This window comes from Cyprinodon tularosa, unplaced genomic scaffold (genome assembly GCF_016077235.1).
Source record: "Cyprinodon tularosa strain WSP-4 unplaced genomic scaffold, ASM1607723v1 ctg410, whole genome shotgun sequence".
Lineage (NCBI taxonomy): Eukaryota > Metazoa > Chordata > Actinopteri > Cyprinodontiformes > Cyprinodontidae > Cyprinodon > Cyprinodon tularosa.
Window position 1 is genome coordinate 66,361 of NW_024039131.1, and position 20,414 is coordinate 86,774.

Consider the following 20,414-nt stretch of genomic DNA (forward strand, 5'->3'; position numbering starts at 1 on the left):
ATATCTCTATTCTCCCACTCTGCAGAATCTATTAGTTCAATCTCTAGCGTTCTGCTCTCTGCTTTTTCTCATAGTAGCTTCATCTGGTCTGTTCCTGTTTGGCTGTGACTCCATCCTGGAGAGAAATACCAGCTGTGCTGCTGCCATCAACACCTTTGTTTCTAGATGTTGGAGCTTGGGCTGTTTTTCCAGTGTAGTCCTGTTTCTTTTGTAGAGCTTTTGCTGGGACTAACTGGATGTTCTCTCTTTCAGAAATTAGAGTATTTGGACAAAATTTGACAACAGTGGTAGCTCCAGGAAATGTTTCCCCAGGGTGTCCAGGCAGATAGCCGCGTGTGCTGGGTTGGATGGGTACATTCCAACACTCAGGAGATGGCCGCTCACATGGAGCCTGGTTCTGGTTCTGCTGGAGGTTTCTTCCTGTTTAAAGAGTTTTCCTTTCCGCTGTCACTGCATGCATGCTTGGTGTGAGGGATTGATGAATATCTACTGTCTCTACCTGCTCATGCAGGAGGAGCGAGTCCTGACTGTATCAACCATTGGATGCAATCAGTCGGTTTCCTAGGAAGAAAATTAGAATCTCATTTTAGGATCTGATTGAAATGATTGTGGGAAGTGACCCGAGGTGCTGTGATTTAGTCACGTTCATGTGACAGACCAACTCAAAGAGGTGAAGTGAAAGGAAATTTGTTTTCTCCTTTTCTCTAAATAATCCAGGGGATCTGACATGGTTTGAGTGGAAAAGACTCCAGTGATGAGTTATGTGATCTAAGAGGTTCTATGGAGAACATCCAGCACCACGAAGGCCGAAGAACGCAGGAGGAAGTTCTGGTTCTGGTTCAAGAATAATTTCCAAATCCATCATGTGAACACGGAGAGAGGGTGGACCACCTGCTGAACTACCAGGACATGGAGGTCCACCTAGACAGACAGGAGGAGGAGAGGACCATGGAGGCTCTGGAGGAGCTGCAGAGAACTACAACCCATCTGGGATAATTTATTTGATAGTCAAGTGTTAATAGACTCAAAACTTCGGCTCTGGATGGGAGAGAAGCAGGAGCAATGGCATCAAAACTCCTGGTTTTTAAACACTAAACAGCAAACTAAGCAGACTCTTACCATACCGATACATGGCAGTGGCAGCATCATGCTGTGGAGTTGCCTTTCTTCATTAGGGAACAGGGAGCTGGTCAGATAGATGGAGCTAAATAAATCCTTTTAGATGTAATTCTCCTTCAGAATAATCTGCAGCATCACTGGTTCAGGGAGGTTCTCCTGCTGGGAGGTGAACCTCAGCTCTTCTGGATGGAGGTAAACCCAGATCCTCACTCTCTAATCCAGGGATCTTTGCTCCAGCAGTCCTCATGTTATTAAAATACATTTAACTGTGTCCCTCATGGTGCCCTGTAGGGGGCAGAGTCAGGGGTCCTTTGGGAAACTTTCCAAACAGGCCACAATCCTCAGTCCATTAGTAAGAAAACCTGGGATCATTTTCCTGCCACTCTGCATTAACTCAGAGAGTTTGTGGCTGCATGTGGAAAGGGTGTGAATATTTTTACAATGTGCTCCTACAGCTTTTAGCTTCAGACTAAAAGTTATATAAAAGTTTTCAGAATTTCAATTAATTGAGGGCTTCTGCAGTAAAGACAAACTGCAGGGAAATATTCTAGGAAAAGCAGAAATCCATCAGCATTCTGGCCTCATTGGTGGAACACTGATGTTAAAAATCCCAGTGAATCTAAACAGGTGATGGAAGCGATAGCAGAGAGTGAGACAGAGGAGGAAATGATCACCATCCTGTAGACCTGACCTGAGATCTGCCCCTTTAGGTCCTCCATCAGAGTCTCAGTGCTGCACATCCTGCTGGCCAGAACTGGAAACAAGAATAATGGATGTTACTGAAACACATCAAAGTTCATTGTGCTGCAGAACAGCTGAGAATCATCTAACTGTGGTGGCATTAAGGTGCGTCTGCAGCTCTCTGGGTGAGATGGTTCTGTGCTTCACTCACTTCTGTCTGATAAACGCTGCAGGAGGCGGCATCCAGAGAAACATGACATCTTCTGGTTCACAAGATCTTTGCAGAATAAACCAGCATAAATGGTTTAAAGCTGCAATCAGGGGGGATTTATTATCATCTAAAAGCAGCGAACTCTGCTCTCCAGAGCAAGTAGATTGGTAACCCCGCCTCCTGCTCTCCTTTATCTTATCTGCTGTCATAATTCATGCAGCTATTATTTCATCCAAATGAAAAATGGAGAACAGATAAGCAGATCATGGCTTGTCTACAGTGAAAAGAAAGACTGGATTATTTACTTTTGCCTTTTTGGAAACACAGGAAGGAGCAATCAGCTAAGTGAGCTTAGTGCTTGGAAAAAATCTTTCATTCCTTTAGAGACAGCATGAAAAGTCAGCTGAGTACAAAACATAGAGAGGAAAACAACAAGAAGAGAGGGACAAAACCTAGAACAAATAATGGATGTCTATTCTATTAACATTTCTCTATCTGTAGAATGGGTCTGATTTACAGTGTTGGGCAAGCTACTTGTCCAGTGTAGTGAGCTAAGCTATCAGCTACTCAACAATAAATTAAGCTTCACTACACCAAAGCTACCACCTAAAGAATTATAGCAAGCTAAGTTACACTAATGTGTTAAAAGTAGCTTAACTACATCAGAAGCTACTTAACGTTGTAGCAACCTAATATCAATTCAAAATGAGTCTGATACACTGGTTAAAATATTTATTAAAGATCAGCCAATGACATAACACAGTGTAAAAATTGCTTTATGATCAGCATAATTAAATAAAAACTAAAGTATTTACTAGTAGACAAACTAGTAAACAATCTGCTGTTATTAGAACCAAATTAAAGGTACTGTGTAGTGTTCTACACATGGAGACATGGCTATGAGTTTACATTCAATGGACATCTCTAGGGAAAACAAAACCCTACAAAAGGCATCTTATTTCTTTAGGGTCTCCCTTAGAGAAAACTTCTTCAGACCTCAATTAAACAGTCGATTCAAGTAACAAATGAAACTGTTTACAAAAAAGGTGAAAAAATAAAGAAGCTAATTAAGTGATACATATATTTATGTCTCACCATATCATTTAATTTCTACCTACATATTTATTCATTGTGTTTTTGGGGGCAATTAATTGAATGCTTATTTATTTATTTATTGAGCATTTATTTATTTATGTATTTATTTTATATATGGTAGATCTGTTCCTCCATAAATAAAAAAATCTTATCTGTGCAAATAAGCCTAAAAACAGATTTATGTAAACATCCTGTCAGGTAAACTAGGGCATGAAAATACAATATAGAAGTTTCACTACTGCTCTCTAATTAGAGTATCTTAGTGGCACATATGGAAGAATTATCCTGCCATAATGCAAGAGCACATCATTTCAATTTGAGAAAAAGAATTTCCTCTTCTTGCACTCAAAACTTATAATGCTCACACTCAAAACATGGGCTCTCTCTCTAATATTTTCTCTCCAATCTTTGTTTCTTCTCTCAGATTTAATGCTTCTTGCACAGATATTTTCTCCTCTCGTTTGCCTCCTTCTCTTCGCGCACAAACCGCGCTCTGCATGAGTCTCAGATACGCTCGCAAACCCGTAGGCTCTGCTTGCAGATTTTTTTTTGCTCTCTAGGATTGCAGTTGGATCGTCGCCTAGCAACCTTTCCAGCCAATAGAACGACAGCCTGGGAAAGGGTGCGCTTGTTTAACCCTACGGAGTGTGCCTGTGCTGCTACGCCACTTATAAGAGCATCAGCTGAAACTGCTATTTACAGTAGTTTTGTGGCTGATTGTTGTTTCAAAATAGAAAACCTGGTTTCATTTCTTAGTTTTGCCCTGGATTTTGTAGCGTTTGTGGACGCTACGTCGCTACTTGATCAAAACAATAACGTCGCTATGGGAAAGTTACTTGATAAATAAAGCAGCGACGCTACGGTCAAGCTACTGGAACATGTAGTTAAACTAATAGCTTCGCTACATGTAGCGCCGCTACTGCCCATCACTGCTGATTTATGTGCTGTCTTCTCAGTTCAGGGGGCCCCCTGCATGTCTTTGCCTAGGGCCCCACATTTCCTAAATCCGCCCCTGGCTGCAATGTCTCTGTTTTTAGAATATAATTCTAACAGATTTACTTTCAATCAGAGGCAATTTTACTTTATACATCTATCGCATAAACACATCAGAGTTTTGATTGAAATGTGGGAAGATGGTGAAAAGGTGATGGAGTTAGAAAAACCCAGTGGAACTATAATAAATGTTAATGAGATGAGGATGATGACCTGCATCCTTCCTCCTGAGCTGCTCCATGACTCTCTCACTCGCCCTCAGTCTGGTCTGCAGGAACGGCAGCTCAGCCGCTACAGCTGTGGAGAGATAATATTTGAACTTTATTGATCTCACACTGGAGAACTTCACTCTGCATTTAACACAGAGCAGTGGGCTGCCAAGTGCAACACTCTAACCACTATGGCAACTCTCCTCCAAAGCTGTTCCTGCCCGGTTTTCGAACCGACAACCGTTCACATGTTAGACTACGTGCACTTTGGGATTTGTTTAAATATAAAGTGCATTACAAGTCCAACGTATTATTATAATTATTATTATTACTTTGTGAACTGGCTCAGCTCTCACAGAAAGCCCCTCTGGTATCTGTGGTCCTCTGTGGTTCAGGTTTTTATGTCTGGACTCACCTAAACTCTTCATCTTCAGGTTCTCCATGGAGCTCTCACTGCTGTTGATTCTAAGCTGAAGCTCCAGTATTTCATCTGCTTGTGCTAAAACAAAAACAAATATGGTAGAAATACCGGAGGCAAATATTCTTCAACAGGATTGAAACACTTTCGGCAATTTTCTCGAAGATTATTGGATCATTCATTTTCTATTCCAATGGTCAGCATCCAGGAACGACAGCACCGGATAAAATGTGCAGGTTTTTTTCAGGAGCCCAGGAAGCACACCCCTTTTGCTGAGCCTCTCCATTAATTTCTACAGCCTAACCTTAACTCTAACGCTAAACTCAATCGGTCATCCTAAACATGACTCTCAATCCAAAGACAGACACTGGACCCCACAGCAGCAGTCAGTCCCCACAACATGCTAATTTACAAAGAATTAAATGAAAAACTAGAACTTGTCTCAGATCCATCCTCAGGATTGTTGCCTTTAGGAACCATGTTTATCACCTTAAGTTATTTTAATGTCAGGCCAAGGTCTTTATGATTAAGAGAAAGCAAACAAACTTTATTTATAACGCAGATCAATAAAAAAACCCAACATCAGTTACCATAGCGATGCAGACGACACCCAGGTCATCTCCACATCACCAGGTGACTATGAACCCATCCCAGCTCTGGATAAATGCAGAGAAGGAAGCTGCATCTGTTCCAGATACTACTGCCTGCGTCCTCACTAGAACTATAGAAAGTAGATCAGACAGCTGCATCTGTTCCAGATACTACTGCCTGCGTCCTCACTAGAACTATAGAAAGTAGATCAGACAGCTGCAGCTGATCCAGATGCTGCTGCCTGCGTCCTCACTAGAACTATAGAAAGTAGATCAGACAGCTGCAGCTGATCCAGATGCTGCTGCCTGCGTCCTCACTAGAACTATAGAAAGTAGATCAGACAGCTGCAGCTGATCCAGATGCTGCTGCCTGCGTCCTCACTAGAACTATAGAAAGTAGATCAGACAGCTGCAGCTGATCCAGATGCTGCTGCCTGCGTCCTCACTAGAACTATAGAAAGTAGATCAGACAGCTGCAGCTGATCCAGATGCTACTGCCTGCGTCCTTACTAGAACTATAGAAAGTAGATCAGACAGCTGTAGCTGATCCAGATGCTGCTGCCTGCGTCCTTACTAGAACTATAGAAAGTAGATCAGACAGCTGTAGCTGATCCAGATGCTGCTGCCTGTGTCCTCACTAGAACTATAGAAAGTAGATCAGACAGCTGCAGCTGATCCAGATGCTGCTGCCTGCATCCTCACTAGAACTATAGAAAGTAGATCAGACAGCTGTAGCTGATCCAGATGCTGCTGCCTGCATCCTCACTAGAACTATAGAAAGTAGATCAGACAGCTGCAGCTGATCCAGATGCTGCTGCCTGCGTCCTCACTAGAACTATAGAAAGTAGATCAGAGCTGCAGCTGATCCAGAAGCTGCTGCCTGCATCCTCACTAGAACTATAGAAAGTAGATCAGAGCTGCAGCTGATCCAGAAGCTGCTGCCTGCATCCTCACTAGAACTATAGAAAGTAGATCAGAGCTGCAGCTGATCCAGAAGCTGCTGCCTGTATCCTTACTAGAACTATAGAAAGTAGATCAGACAGCTGCAGCTGATCCAGATGCTGCTGCTGCATCTTCACTAGAACTATAGAAAGTAGATCAGACAGCTGCAGCTGATCCAGAAGCTGCTGCCTGCATCCTCACTAGAACTATAGAAAGTAGATCAGACAGCTGTAGCTGATCCAGATGCTGCATCCTCACTAGAACTATTGAAAGTAGATCAGACAGCTGTAGCTGATCCAGATGCTGCATCCTCACTAGAACTATAGAAAGTAGATCAGACAGCTGTAGCTGATCCAGATGCTGCTGCTGCATCCTCATTAGAACTATAGAAAGTAGATCAGACAGCTGTAGCTGATCCAGATGCTGCATCCTCACTAGAACTATAGAAAGTAGATCAGACAGCTGTAGCTGATCCAGATGCTGCTGCCTGCATCCTCACTAGAACTATAGAAAGTAGATCAGACAGCTGTAGCTGATCCAGATGCTGCTGCCTGCATCCTCACTAGAACTATAGAAAGTAGATCAGACAGCTGCAGCTGATCTAGATGCTGCTGCTGCATCCTCACTAGAACTATAGAAAGTAGATCAGACAGCTGTAGCTGATCCAGATGCTGCTGCCTGCATCCTCACTAGAACTATAGAAAGTAGATCAGACAGCTGTAGCTGATCCAGATGCTGCTGCCTGCATCCTCACTAGAACTATAGAAAGTAGATCAGACAGCTGTAGCTGATCCAGATGCTGCTGCCTGCGTCCTCACTAGAACTATTGAAAGTAGATCAGACAGCTGCAGCTGATCCAGATGCTGCTGCCTGCATCCTCACTAGAACTATAGAAAGTAGATCAGACAGCTGTAGCTGATCCAGATGCTGCTGCCTGCATCCTCACTAGAACTATAGAAAGTAGATCAGACAGCTGTAGCTGATCCAGATGCTGCTGCCTGCGTCCTCACTAGAACTATTGAAAGTAGATCAGACAGCTGCAGCTGATCCAGATGCTGCTGCCTGCATCCTCACTAGAACTATAGAAAGTAGATCAGACAGCTGTAGCTGATCCAGATGCTGCTGCCTGCGTCCTCACTAGAACTATTGAAAGTAGATCAGACAGCTGTAGCTGATCCAGATGCTGCTGCCTGCATCCTCACTAGAACTATAGAAAGTAGATCAGACAGCTGTAGCTGATCCAGATGCTGTTGCCTGCATCCTCACTAGAACTATAGAAAGAAGATCAGACAGCTGTAGCTGATCCAGGTGCTGCTGCCTGTGTCCTCACTAGAACTATAAAAAGTAGATCCGAGCTGCAGCTGATCCAGATGCTGCTGCCTGCATCCTCACTAGAACTATAGAAAGTAGATTAGACAGCTGCAACTGGGCCAGATTCTGCTGTCTGCTTTCTCACTAGAACTATAGAAAGTAGATCAGCCAGCTGCAGCTGATCCAGATGTTGCTTCGATTGGCTTGGACTCAATTGGCTTTGTTCAAAATGTGAATAGTCCCACACATTCTCATCTTCATACTTTGGATCTTGTGCTGACATATGGCATAGAATGTGGAGAAATAACAGTATTTCCTCACAACCCTGTCCACTCTGATCCCTTTTTAATAACCTTCATGATTACTTCAACAGAGTTCTCCCTCAAAAGAAGGTTTCACTTTAGCAGATAATCATCAGATAATGCAGTTATAAATTTTAAAGAATCTGTGCCAATTTTCTAGTCTGGAAAAATTGTTTACTGCTGTATAAGAGGAAACTTTTTAAAACAAGGGCAGCATATTTCTACTCATTCATAGTTTTATTTGACCATATAATTTGTTTTAAGAAAGAGGCAAATATTTAATGTTATGTTAACCTGCTCCACAATGTTACAGTCGGGGCGTCCCTGTGTTGCCATAGCAATGACAGCTTTCCTTTTCCATTGGAGGGATGAGCCCGTCACATCCAGTTATCTGAGATGATACGATGTGAATTGGTGTCATAGAAATAAACTGAATTGAATTGAAATAAACTGCCTTACCATAGTGGCCTAAACAAACCCATACCATGTGTGGAAGAAAATCCACTGCCTGCATTATACTGCACTACAGAACTGTTCCATGTCTACTCATCCAAATCACAGTATTCACTAATCTTCTTATCAATGGTGTGAAAAAGGGCATCGGAAATTTGAGGGTTAATCCACTGAGTTAAACTGGAATCACTGGTACAAGTTAGCACAACACGGTTTGGATAGAGCTGAATCGGACCTCCCAATCTTCATCTTTCCAAACAGACTAGAAAATTCTGATGGCGGACGACCACAATCATATCTACGTCCGTAGCTCATTATAAACGAATCAAGTTAAAGGCAGCTGCACCTGTGCTGCCTGTGTCCAACAGGCCCTGACCTTTGGTCTGCACCTCCAGCTCCTCCACCTTCCTCTTCAGGTCAGAGTTCTGCTCTGTGAGCACATCCCTCCTCAGCTCGTCTAGCCGATGGCCAACTGTCACCCGCAGCTCATCTAGGCTCTGCCTCTGCCGCTCTGTCACCACCTCCCCATCTCTTAGCCGACTCTCCACACTCCGAAGTTCTTGTCGTCGTTCCACTTCCTCCCCCTTCAGACTGAGGACCAGCTTCTTGAGGCCCTGCAATTCATCCCAGAGGATGCGAAGGTCCCCAATATTCATGGCGGGAAAATCCACGGGAGCAGAGACCTCAGACCGACTACCACTGACAGAGCAGCAGACCATCATCAGGAAAAAGGCAGTAGACCTCATGATGAAGCAAAGACCTGCAGCTTAGCCATTAGCAGCTTTAATACAGTAATCTACAGGGAGAACATTCCAGAGTGGAGAGAGAGGGGTTCACATAATCCCTCTGCTCTGGCCATGGAAACAATAACAAAAAGAGAACATTAAGTCTAAAAAAACATTTTATAATGTTTATAACTGGAATAATAATGTCATGAAGTTTCTCAAGAATGACACAAAGCAAAAACCATCTAGAAAGGAAATCGAAATGTCTTAAATCAAGTGTATGTACCCTTAGTGAGTAAATAAAGAAGATAATATGCACCAGGGCAATGTAATTGCAAAGTGTCTCAATTATCTCCTCAATTCAAGGAAACTAATTTTAAGAAAAAAACTTTTATTTAGATTCTGGACACGTTCTGAAAGCCACCTCCTGTCCTCAGATCATCATCTAACAACACCCTATATGGTGGCGCCTAACAGGTGGTACCATGTTCTTCTGTGCTTCGATTGATATGCTAGAATCAATCCGTTTTATCTGGTTTGGCAAACAAGTTGCTTTCGACTCAGCACATCAGTACCAACCTCTCAAAAAAACTAAACTAATTCTCTTATATAGGCCTCTGGCTTTGGTAGTCTCCTGTCTTTTAACATCCTGTGATGGCCACACATCAAAAGCCAGGACCATGCATGCACCTTCACCTTGATTTATTAATCCGTATACATATACTTTAGCTTGCAATAAAACTTTATTGTTAGTGAAAATTAGTGATGTTATGTGATGAGCCCAGGCTTTGAGGCGTGTGTCAAGTACTGGAGGGGGAGATTCACTCAGGCGCATATAGAGGCTTGCTTCATTAGGGGGAGGAGCTAAAATAGATGACGTCTGAAGCTTCACTACCCCACCATACCCAGGACTGTTTCTCAATTCACTAGAACGCGAGTACGGACTCGCTAGATGATGCTTTTGTTTTGTAGTGTTTGTTGTATTTCTCATTTGAAAAAGTAATGAAATATATTGCAGGTTATATTGATGGAGAAAAAAGCGACTCAAACATTTGACCCACATTGAATTTATTGTGATGGATTTGTATGTTATATTACATGATTTATAGACTTCATAATGACTGTGCAATGTGATGGGCCTATTTTCTTTTCATAATAAGTAAAAGAAATCTACTGATGCTATGAAACAGCCAGTGTTTGTCAAAGTGATGAATTTATCTTTATGTTAAAAGTCTTAAGTCCCCCTGAAAATGAGATCATCATTGTTCGATGCTGTAGTGCACGGATTGTTTACATTGCGACCAATCTAACTAGGGAGTACCAATATGGTGGCCGGTGGCCTTACTTCACCCCCGTACTAGAGATCAGTGATTATCTCAGGCAGAGCTCTCTCTGCTTTTAACCCCTGAAATCCTTCCCTGTGAGTCGCTCCATCCACACAGAGGTGTGTTGCTGGCTGCGCCCCCTGCAGGCCTGATCTGGGACCACATAGCTCTACACTTTCACAGCCATCCAGGAAAATTCTTTTATTGAGGCCAAAAACGGATGGTTTTAGGTTCTGAACGAGTCCCTCAGAGTCCGACCTGTGCATCTGACACATGATGGAGACAATACTGACAGATAGATCCAAAACAACCAGAACCTGAGCATTTCCACGTAGCACTCAGAACTCCCCCGATCCGAGTCCAAGTCCCAGTCCCCATACAGCAGTCGGGTTACGATACAACAGGAGGTTAAAAACAATCCAGCTTCATCCAGAGCTTCCCAGACTGGGATCAGCGCTGGCCTGTGTAAGCTCGGAACCAGGAGGTGACCGAAGCAGCCGCAGATGAAATCATCCCTCCGGGGTTCCCTGACGGCTGGGAAACCTGCAGAGCACTCTGGGAAAGATCCATGGACTGCAGAGGGAGAAAGGAGAGAGAGGTCATGGTCCACAGGGGCCCAAAGTTACAGACAGAATATTTCCCCTAGGCAGAGTTTCAGGCCGGTTCGGTTCTAAAGTCTGAATCTTTACTGGACTTGGTTCCATTCTAAGGAATAGACTTTTTCCTCCAAAGGTAACTAAAAAGTTGTTCACCCAGATTTATGGCAAAAAGAGGCCCAGCAGAACCTGGACCGGTACCAGAACCTATGATTCCTAAAAAAAAATCCCAACAGAACAGGAAGCACAAGCTGGTTCTGGTCAGACTGGACCTCACCTAGTTAACAAACCAGCCCAGCTCACAGTGAACACATGACTTTTATTCTGAAGGGTCAGCTGAGCTCCACTACATCCAGCTCAGTGTGAGTTTTCCCTATCCTTCGTTCTATGTGTTAGAATGGCCTAGTCAAATGCCACAGACAGACTGTGACAGGGTTTGATAGGACAGGTCCACAGCAGGTTTCACTGAGGACATGTTCTGGGCCTCTGTGGTCCGTCAGACGTCTGGGATAAAAACCAGGACAGAAAGTCGGACCCAGAGAGGAGGCAGATCTGCCATCAGCTGAAACTAGTTGGTGATTTCAGGAGAGATCAGACCCACATGAGAGCCTTAGAACTCATCTTTTTCCTCCAATGGTTCCGGTTCCTATCTGGACCTTCCTGGTTTTCCAGTGATATCCACTTATGTAAGATTCCTAACAACAGCAGGCATCCTCACCTGAGAGGGGATGTCACAGAACCGCGGACTGGGTACCGTCTCCCAGTCCGTCCCAAGGTCCGTCTCCTCATCCGACACTGCTTCATCACCGCTCTCCTCAGTCGGACCGGAAGCTTCAGGCTCAACAAACTCCATGGACTCCTCCAGGTCAGAGCTCACTTCAAACGGACCGGTCCTGCACCAAAACACAAGAAACTACGTGATTCGCTCATGTTGTACCCAGAACCAATGGGGGCTCCAGTCAGTCCCCCCATTGGTCGATCCAATCAGTCCCCCATTGGTCGATCCAATCAGTCCCCCCATTGGTCGGTCCAGTCAGTCCCCCCCATTGGTCGGTCCAATCAGTCCCCCATTGGTCGGTCCAGTCAGTCCCCCCATTGGTCGGTCCAATCAGTCTCCCCATTGGTCGGTCCAATCAGTCCCCCCCATTGGTAGATCCAATCAGTCCCCCCATTGGTCGGTCCAATCAGTCCCCCCATTGGTCGGTCCAATCAGTCCCCCCATTGGTCGGTCCAATCAGTCCCCCCATTGGTCGGTCCAGTCAGTCCCCCATTGGTCGGTCCAGTCAGTCCCCCCATTGGTCGGTCCAATCAGCCCCCCCATTGGTCGGTCCAATCAGTCCCCCCATTGGTCGGTCCAATCAGTCCCCCCATTGGTCGGTTCAATCAGTCCCCCCATTGGTCGGTCCAGTCAGCCCCCCATTGGTCGGTCCAATCAGCCCCCCCATTGGTCGGTCCAGTCAGTCCCCCCATTGGTCGATCCAATCAGTCCCCCCATTGGTCGGTCCAGTCAGTCCCCCCATTGGTCGGTCCAATCAGTCCCCCCATTGGTCGGTCCAGTCAGTCCCCCATTGGTCGGTCCAATCAGTCCCCCCATTGGTCGGTCCAGTCAGTCCCCCCATTGGTCGGTCCAATCAGTCCCCCCATTGGTCGGTCCAGTCAGTCCACCCATTGGTCGGTCCAATCAGCCCACCCATTGGTCGGTCCAATCAGTCTCCCCATTGGTCGGTCCAGTCAGTCCCCCCATTGGTCGGTCCAATCAGCCCCCCCATTGGTCGGTCCAATCAGTCTCCCATTGCCTGGTCCAGTCAGTCCACCCCCCCATTTGTATCACATTTGTGGAACAGAACACGTGTTTCTTTTCTGTAAATAACGGCCAGGCAATTTCAAACGCTAAAAGGCACCACTCACCTGCCCAGGTTGTCGTTGTCAGGGGCAACCAGGAACATGATATTCCTGAGAGTGTGATGAGGGTGGAGCTTTTCACTGTCGACATGCTAGACACAAAAGAAGACATTAAGATCTGGCATTAAATGTAAACCGATCTTTGAAGCAGTTAGACGCAGAGGAAGGAATAAACTAAAAGAAGCTCTCAGTGTTTATGTTCTCCTTCATCTTGGTGTAGAACCTTTAAAGGCCCCTCCCTCGTTTAGGGGGAAGGGAAATCCCTGCAGTGAGAGCAGCTCTGTGATCATGAACCCGTCTGACCTGTGAGAAGCAGAGGTGGAGGATGTTGGTGTTGAGCTTGTTCAGAGATCTGGTGAAGCGATACCGGTTGAGATTCTCTCCACAGAACTCACTAAAGGAACCACAGAAGAAGCATCAGTACCCTCCCCCAGCTTTAAGGGCGGCCATGACACACCCTCCTACCTGTTGCAGAGCTTCTTGGGCAGGTTGACGTCCAGGATATGGGACAGAATGGTGACAAGCTGCGTGGCGTAGCAAAGCGCCGCACTGATGGTGTGGGCCGGGTTGATATGGTCCAGCTCTGCAACAGGTGGGAAAGGTTCACTTTAATCCAGAACCATGAGTGGGTCTGGACTGAGACAAAAACTTAAACAAAAACTAAAACAAAAACTAAACACCGGAAGAAGTCTGTTTTTTTAAGTGACTGATTGAAAGCTGGGACTGTAAAAACTAACTCTGAGGGCAGGATTCGGTCCAGAGGACGTAATGAATTGGGTGCAGCGTTAATTTCGTCAACCAGGACGATGACAAAAATATTTCGTCAACGCCCCTTTTTCCCGTAAAGATGACGAGACGATGACGCACAAAAATTGTTTTCAGAAAATCAAAATATGATGAAAATAAAAAAGACTAAGACCAGACGAAATTTACAAGCCATGGACGAATGGACATTAAACATTTTATTGTTTATAATTAATTTGTTATTTGTAATAATATACAAGTTAATATAAGTGTTTGTTGAACTAGAAGATTAGGCGATGTTGCCCTGTTTGCCCCGGCACAGCGCCTGTCCCACAGTGCCTCACACTGCTCAATCAATAATAGAAAATGGCTACTAAAATCGCTGGTAGTAGTAAATTGTAGCAATTCCAATTCGCAGTCATGGTGTTGATGAAAACAACACCTGGATGGAGCAATTATTTTTTTTTTCATCTAAAAATGGAAAAAGGTGGAACTGGTTCCATAGGCATCTATACCTGGACCTGGGCTAGTGCTCTTCTCCTCCACCCAGCCGTAGTAGGCGGAGCAGTCCCCGTTGCTCGGCAACGCTACAGGCGCCCCGGTGATGCTGATGCTGGTCTCTCCGTTCTGGTCGTCCCAGATCCAGCGTCCAGACAGGTAGGTGGTTCTGCGGGCCTCCGCCAGCTCTGTCACCGTGCTGGAGGTCAGGGCGGCGTCACACTCTGCCATGACATCAGCCGGGTCTCTGGGAAAAAAACAGGAGTTTGTTCCAGATCAACTTGTTTCCAGAATGGAATAATTCTACGAGGAGGATGGAGGTAAGGAACTAAGGATGGAAGTACAGAAGGTAGGAAGGCACAAACTCCGCCCGTTTCTGCTGACCTGCTGCCCTGCTTCTCCTCCTGCATGGGGAAGATGTGCTTGGTGAGTTCCAGGATGTGCTCCCGTCTGAGCGCCGCCAGCTGACCCAGCCGGCTCTGGTGTTCTTTGCTGCGTCTCTCCATCAGCTCCCCCAGGCGCCGGTTGTGTCGCTCGATTTTGTCCCTCTTCTCCTGGTGCCGTCCGGCGCGGCGCTGCAGCCGCTGATCTTCCTCTTGAGAGCGCAGGAGGAGCTCCCGATCTGCAGCAGAGGGACCCGAGTGAGGAGGTGCAGAGCACTGAATCAGAAGTGGAATATTGACCTCAAACACTCACCAGTCTTCACCTCTTTGTTGCCCCAGGCAACCGCCTCCCTCAGCTGCTCGATCTGGATCTTGAACAGCATGATCTTCCATTTCTGAGGGAACAGAGGAGATCTTAGAAGCTCTGTTCATCCAACCAACAGCTGTGGGGTGGAGCTGGTCTTACCAGCAGGTCTTTTACAGACTTTAACTCTGGGTCACAGATCAGAAAATGAACCCCAAAGCACCGTCTGGCTTCTGGAAGCTTCTCTCTAACAGATGGCTTTTTAATAATGCCGAGCCTCCAGAACCAAAGCCATCTTGTCTGAGGATCACTGGATCGACTAAACATCATCTGATACATCTTCTTGTACGCTCAGAACGTTTGAACAAACATGCTGCTTAGAGGGAACATTGGTACCTCCAGCTGCATATTTCCTCTCCCCTGCTCTAACTCAGTGGTTCCCAGCCCTGCTCCTCAGGGACCCTGCCCTCCATGTTTGGATGAGTCTCTCTTCCAACACAACTGATCCCACTGAGAGCTGCTCATCTCCTCTGCTCTCAGCTGCTGCAGAAGCCTGTTGATCATAGATTCCTCTCTGGTGTGATGCATAAAAAAAAAGGCAGTGTCACTGAGCAGCAGGCTGGGAAACGCAGCCTCACTGTCAGACCTTGAACAAATCTGGTTAATCAAGGTCTGCCTGGAAAAGCCTGACTGATGCAGTGAGGCACGTAATGAGCCTACTCTCTACTGTGACGTACGTGGAAGTTGATCTATGGTGGTACCCAGACCTCCACAGGTTTTAGGCCTCTGTCACACCTTGCTGATTTATCCAGCGTTAGCCTGATGTCTCAATCTCTTAAAACGCTGGCGGACGCTGAATTTTCTCCATTCTGGGCGTATTCATAACGAGTCCAGAGCTTCTGTCCAACAACGGCCTAACTTATGCATAACGCACGGCAGCGTTATTTCATAATTTCATTTCATGGGCTCCTGAGGGGAGCAGCGATGATACCGCCCGCTCCAAAAACAAAAAAAACCTCCCAGAATACATAAAGAGAAAAAAGAAAAAGAAAGAAAGAAGGTTTTTGGTGGCAGTAGATTGAGCCTCATGTCTGCTAGGAAGTTTGTTGGTGGTGGGCGTAAACGCAGGGAGGATCCATCACACTCACCTTCTGGCTCACCTTATGATGGGGATGAAGTCTGAAGGAGAACTGACGGTTTCCTCCTGTGAACCCCCTTTATACCAAAACGCTGCCAATACGCCATTATACTGTAGCTGGAAGTTAGAAACACGTTCAGCGCTCGTCTGGAACACGTCAGATACGTTGATATGCGTTGGAGAGAAGTTCTGGATAAGTTATGCAGATAAGCTAGACGCCATGATTGATGAGGAACTGAACGTATGTCAACCATCAGGTAACTGACCTGGAACTGATGGCCCACGGATGGCATACGGCGGGCGTATGGCAGCGATGTACTCGCCATATGTCGACGTGTTTCAGCGTGCAAATAGCTTACACAAAATATACCCATAACTTCTCCAGCTTTTCTGCCAGATTTTTCATTCGTCAGACATACGCTGGTCTAAATCGCCAAGGTGTGTCAGCAGCTTTACAGACAGAGGAGCTCACCATCTCATCGGCCTGCAGCCTCCGGTCCATGGCGTGTAAGACACTGTGAGAACAGATAAACATCTTCATCAAAACATCTTTGTCGATGCTCTAATGTGACAGAAACTAGCAGCAGACATGCTGCTGCTTTTACCTTTGCTGCAGTTTCTCCTTCTCCTCCTTCAGCTTCTTTAGCCTCCCCAACTTCTCAGAGTATCTATGGAGACAAGAACATCATCCATGGAGCTGCTTCAGCGTGGGAACACCTGGAGCTGTTAGCTGGGCTGTGGACCTGGTTTAGCTGCATTGTCTGATTTCATAACCCAAAACAATCTCAGCTCAAAAACTAGTTCACACATTTCAAACAAAGGCTAAAAACTGCAGCCTTCTAGTGTTTGATCAGTTTTCAGTCCCTAAAGTAAAGAGAGCAGCCCTCTGAGCCTGACTTTAGGGGGGGCTCCTCAGGATGGAGGCACACGCCACACCTTTCAGCTTCTTATACTTGTAAACAATGAAGCTAACCATGTCCACATCGCCAGTTTCATTAAGTAAACCTTAAAGCTGATCAACTCTGATAGAAGAACAACAACAGGCAGATATAAATATTCAGATGAGCTGAGCTTTAGGTCGTGTTTTGGTGAAATAACCCAAACATGGAGGCGCTCCTCCTCTGAGCCATGTTACCGCATCACCTTTCACTGTTCCTCCCTTCGAAGAACACGAAGTCTCCGGCCTGAACGCACCGGGCACAGGTGAGCCTGCGGCGGGAGGTGGTGCACAGAGGGCAGCGCTCCACCGCCACCGACAGCCCCTCCGCACCGTCCACCGACTCCACCATCACACTGCCGGGGGTGGAGGCAGCGGGCTGGTGCTGCTGGCGGGGAAGAGGCGGCTTAGCCGCGGCAGCCCGACCGGGACCAAGCAGCGGAAGACCTGCTGGGGACGTCATGAACAGGGACCGCTAGGCTAGGCTAAGCTAACCTAGGCTAAGGTAGAGTAAACAGTCACAGCTACAGAAGTCGGAGCTGTCGCTGGGTCCCTCCTTCTCCCTTCACCTCCACCATCATCCAGCTTCACGGGGTCACAGCCTCCGTGGAGCCCGTCGGACCGTGGGGCAACGAAGTCAAGTTTTTGTTTGGCTTCCTTCTTTTTCGTGAACTTTGTTTTAAAACAATACGATCCGCTGACGCCACCTAGTGGTACGGATAGGAAAAAAAACCGCACCTCTTTCCTTATCAAGAATTTATATGCCCTTTTAAGATTCCTGTAAGCCCAAACAGCTTGCTGTTGTTTTTATTCAACCAGGTGTTATGTTATTTAAAGGTCAGACCTCTCTGATCTCCACCTGATCCAATTGATACTCATGTAGGTGGGCTGTTTTCAACCCAAATCTCCTAAAAATAACACATTCGCGTTTTATTCCAAGCAAACTTAATCTCAGTTCCTTCCATAATTTCACTCTGGTCTGGTCTGAGAAGTATGCTGAAACAAGATGGTCTCTACCCAATAAATATTTACTAATAAAGAAGGTTAAAGAGGTTTCCTTTAAGTTCATTCACCGCCATTTCCCAATAAAGTCATATTTTATTATAAATAAAAAGGACTGCCCACCAACGCTCAGCATCCAGTGACATTACTGGAGAGAAAGAACGTTAGAAAATCCCCACATCCATCCTTATTCCCAGGAAGACTCCTGGCTGAATGAGCTCAGAAGATGCTGCTACTCAATACTGAGCAAAGGGTCTGAATGCTTATGAGCATGTGATATTTCAGTTTTTTTTTTTTTTTATAAATTTGTAAAAAAAAAAAATCATTTGTTTTTCTCTGTGAAGATGGGGTGCCGAGTGAACATTAATGAGAAATTAAATGAACTTTGATTTTAGCAAATGGCTGCAATAAAACAGTGAAAAATATAAAGGTCTGAATACTTTCCATACCCACTGTATATATTCAGTCAAACTGATAAATATTAAACAGCCACTTAATATGTATAAACATTTCTAGGTATATAAAACTTTATTCTTACCTTACCAGCATAATTTAGTTTTTATTTTTCAGAAATTCAGTTTCTGCTGGAAAAAAATTTGGAAAATATATTATTACAGTTCAGCCTAGGAATGTACAAATGGAACAATAGAGAGGGTAGTGCTTTTAATAAATGTAAAAACGGCCTGCCGTAGACGCTTCATATAAATTTACTCATTAACTGAAGCAACAATCTTCATCTTCCATTCCTCTGCAGCTGTAGTGCTGCTTCTCTGTATTTTTTTTTCTTATTTCTGCATAAAGGTTTCTAGTTCCAGTGAGGTGAAATAGTTACTTCCTGTTGCCTGTTGTCATGGTGACCTGTCGAATCGGGAATCCACTGATAATGGCTTTCCATTCATGAACACACGCATGTGTTCAACTCTGAGTGGATGGACTTAGGTTTAAGTTTAATAAAAGCTGCTGTGAGTTAGTTTCATCAACTTTGAGTTTCAAAGTTCGATCAATTCAGAGTTGAGGATTTGAGTTTGAGTTTATTAAACCTGCTTTTTGAAACGGACCCCATACCTGCTGGGAAATACTGCTAATAATACTGCATTCAGCCATCGACAGACTAAAGCGCAACACATTCATAGGTTCACACTCGATGCACAGAACGGGCCTCCGGTGGAAGGGAGCCAAAATAAAACACGTTGAGACATAGAAAATAATTTATTCTCTTCAAGAAAAGTAACTAAACTAAAACAGATGTCCAACACTGATTCAAGGAAGACACAGTGGACCATCAAGATGTCACTGCTTTCTGAAGCCTTTCAGGATGGGATAAATGTTCTCAAAGGCTTCGTAGATCTCTGCTCTTTCCTTTGCTCCTGGAATTCAACAGATAAAAAATTAGAAATCCAGAAGGTTCTGTGACCTCAGATAAAACTAAAGAAGCTTGATGGTGCTTTAAAGCCTTCTGCTGACTTAATTTACTGATCTGCTCTTTGCATCTCAATCAACTTCTTCTGGACATTTGAAAAAAAAAAAGATTTTGAAACTAAAAGCGATAAAGATTCTTTTTTTTTGTTGGCCACCAGCTGCTTTTGATCAAATAAAAGTTGAAGCATCAGTCACCAAATTACCAACGCCATGGTAACCAGATTCACCCCATCCATCTTTCCAAGTGTGGGTCAAGATTTTATAAAAATTGCTGCTTGTAACTCCTCATTAAAGGAGAGAAGTTAACCTTACCTATTGATAAAGCTATTATCTTCTTACAATAAACCATTAAATTAGGAAGCAAAACCTTTAGCTTAACCTAATATTTTCAATAAACCCTTTCCCACTGGGGGAAAAACCCATTTAAACTCAGGAGCAATGGGTTTTTAGTGGTAGTGGGACCAACTCACTGACACGCGTCTACCTGGGTCAAATGACTTGTCAAGTGACCAGCATTAAAATTGCCTTGATTCTCTTCAGCATGCTGTGGGAACACCAGAGCCACTAAAGTACGTGATACTATTGAACCCACCATACGGACGTCAACACACCACGTCAGAGTCGCTTCTGATCTACAGGTGCTGGTCATAAAATTAGAATATCATGAAAAAGTAGATTGATTTCAGTAATTCCATTTAAAAAGTGAAACTTGTATATTATATTCATACATTACATACAAACTCATATATTTCAGATGTTTATTTTGTTTAATTTTGATGATTACAAATGACAACAAATGAAAATCTCAAATTCATCATATCAGAAAATTAGAATATTGTGAAAAGGTTCAAAATTGATGGCCCCTGGTGCCACACTCTAATCAGCTAATTAACTCAAACCACCTGCAAAAGCCTTTAAATGGTCTTTCAGTCTAGTTCTATAGGCTACACAATCATGGGGAAGACTGCTGACTTGACAGTTGTCCAAAAGACGACCATCGACACCTTGCACAAGGAGGGCAAGACACAAAAGGTCATCGCTAAAGAGGCTGGCTGTTCACAGAGCTCAGTGTCCAAGCACATTAATAGAGAGGCGAAGGGAAGGAAAAGATGTGGTC

General features: G+C 44.8%; 3 protein-coding genes across 10 annotated transcripts in view; all 3 read right to left on the minus strand.

Moving 5' to 3' along the window:
* The window catches only part of LOC119792144 (paramyosin-like), a 39,478-nt gene extending 30,177 nt beyond the window's left edge, over nucleotides 1-9,301 (minus strand). For 2 of the 7 annotated variants that reach the window (XM_038298631.1, XM_038298634.1), the window contains exons 1-4: nucleotides 8,671-9,301; nucleotides 4,724-4,807; nucleotides 4,313-4,396; nucleotides 1,811-1,873 (exon numbers count right to left, since the gene is read on the minus strand). In XM_038298631.1, coding sequence (XP_038154559.1) covers nucleotides 1,811-1,873; nucleotides 4,313-4,396; nucleotides 4,724-4,807; nucleotides 8,671-9,070 — 631 coding nt within the window. In that variant the 5' untranslated portion in view covers nucleotides 9,071-9,301. The remainder of the gene's footprint in view (nucleotides 1-1,810; nucleotides 1,874-4,312; nucleotides 4,397-4,723; nucleotides 4,808-8,670) is intronic. The other 5 variants (XM_038298629.1, XM_038298628.1, XM_038298632.1 and 2 more) reach the window with 5 other exon arrangements.
* A 1,259-nt stretch (nucleotides 9,302-10,560) lies between these two features.
* atg14 (autophagy related 14) lies at nucleotides 10,561-17,565 on the minus strand. 2 transcript variants are annotated; one of them, XM_038298635.1, is made up of 11 exons: nucleotides 17,083-17,565; nucleotides 16,545-16,607; nucleotides 16,412-16,454; nucleotides 14,811-14,892; nucleotides 14,499-14,736; nucleotides 14,132-14,361; nucleotides 13,338-13,455; nucleotides 13,176-13,266; nucleotides 12,879-12,964; nucleotides 11,689-11,863; nucleotides 10,561-10,947 (listed from the first exon to the last, which is right to left on the minus strand). In XM_038298635.1, exons 1-11 carry the CDS (start codon nucleotides 17,337-17,339, stop codon nucleotides 10,825-10,827), a joined length of 1,506 nt encoding a protein of 501 aa, XP_038154563.1. In that variant the 5' UTR covers nucleotides 17,340-17,565; the 3' UTR covers nucleotides 10,561-10,824. The 2 variants fall into 2 exon arrangements, with proteins under 2 accessions (XP_038154563.1, XP_038154564.1); XM_038298636.1 differs by having other exon boundaries at nucleotides 17,450-17,553.
* Nucleotides 17,566-19,147: 1,582 nt separating this feature from the next.
* tbpl2 (TATA box binding protein like 2) overlaps nucleotides 19,148-20,414 on the minus strand; it is a 38,313-nt gene continuing 37,046 nt past the window's right edge. The window contains exon 8 of the mRNA XM_038298648.1: nucleotides 19,148-19,245. Within this exon, the coding sequence (XP_038154576.1) occupies nucleotides 19,169-19,245 (77 nt within the window). The 3' untranslated portion in view covers nucleotides 19,148-19,168. The remainder of the gene's footprint in view (nucleotides 19,246-20,414) is intronic.

Excerpts from the sequence above, each read along its gene's own strand:
- atg14 (XM_038298635.1), bottom strand. The coding sequence starts at position 17,339 with ATGACGTCCCCAGCAGGTCTTCCGCTGCTTGGTCCCGGTCGGGCTGCC. Across the intron at positions 14,893-16,411 it reads GGCTGCAGGCCGATGAGATG|AAATGGAAGATCATGCTGTT; the intron begins GTGAGCTCCTCT and ends CTGTTCCCTCAG. Across the intron at positions 14,362-14,498 it reads GAGGAGAAGCAGGGCAGCAG|AGACCCGGCTGATGTCATGG; the intron begins GTCAGCAGAAAC and ends TTTTTTTCCCAG.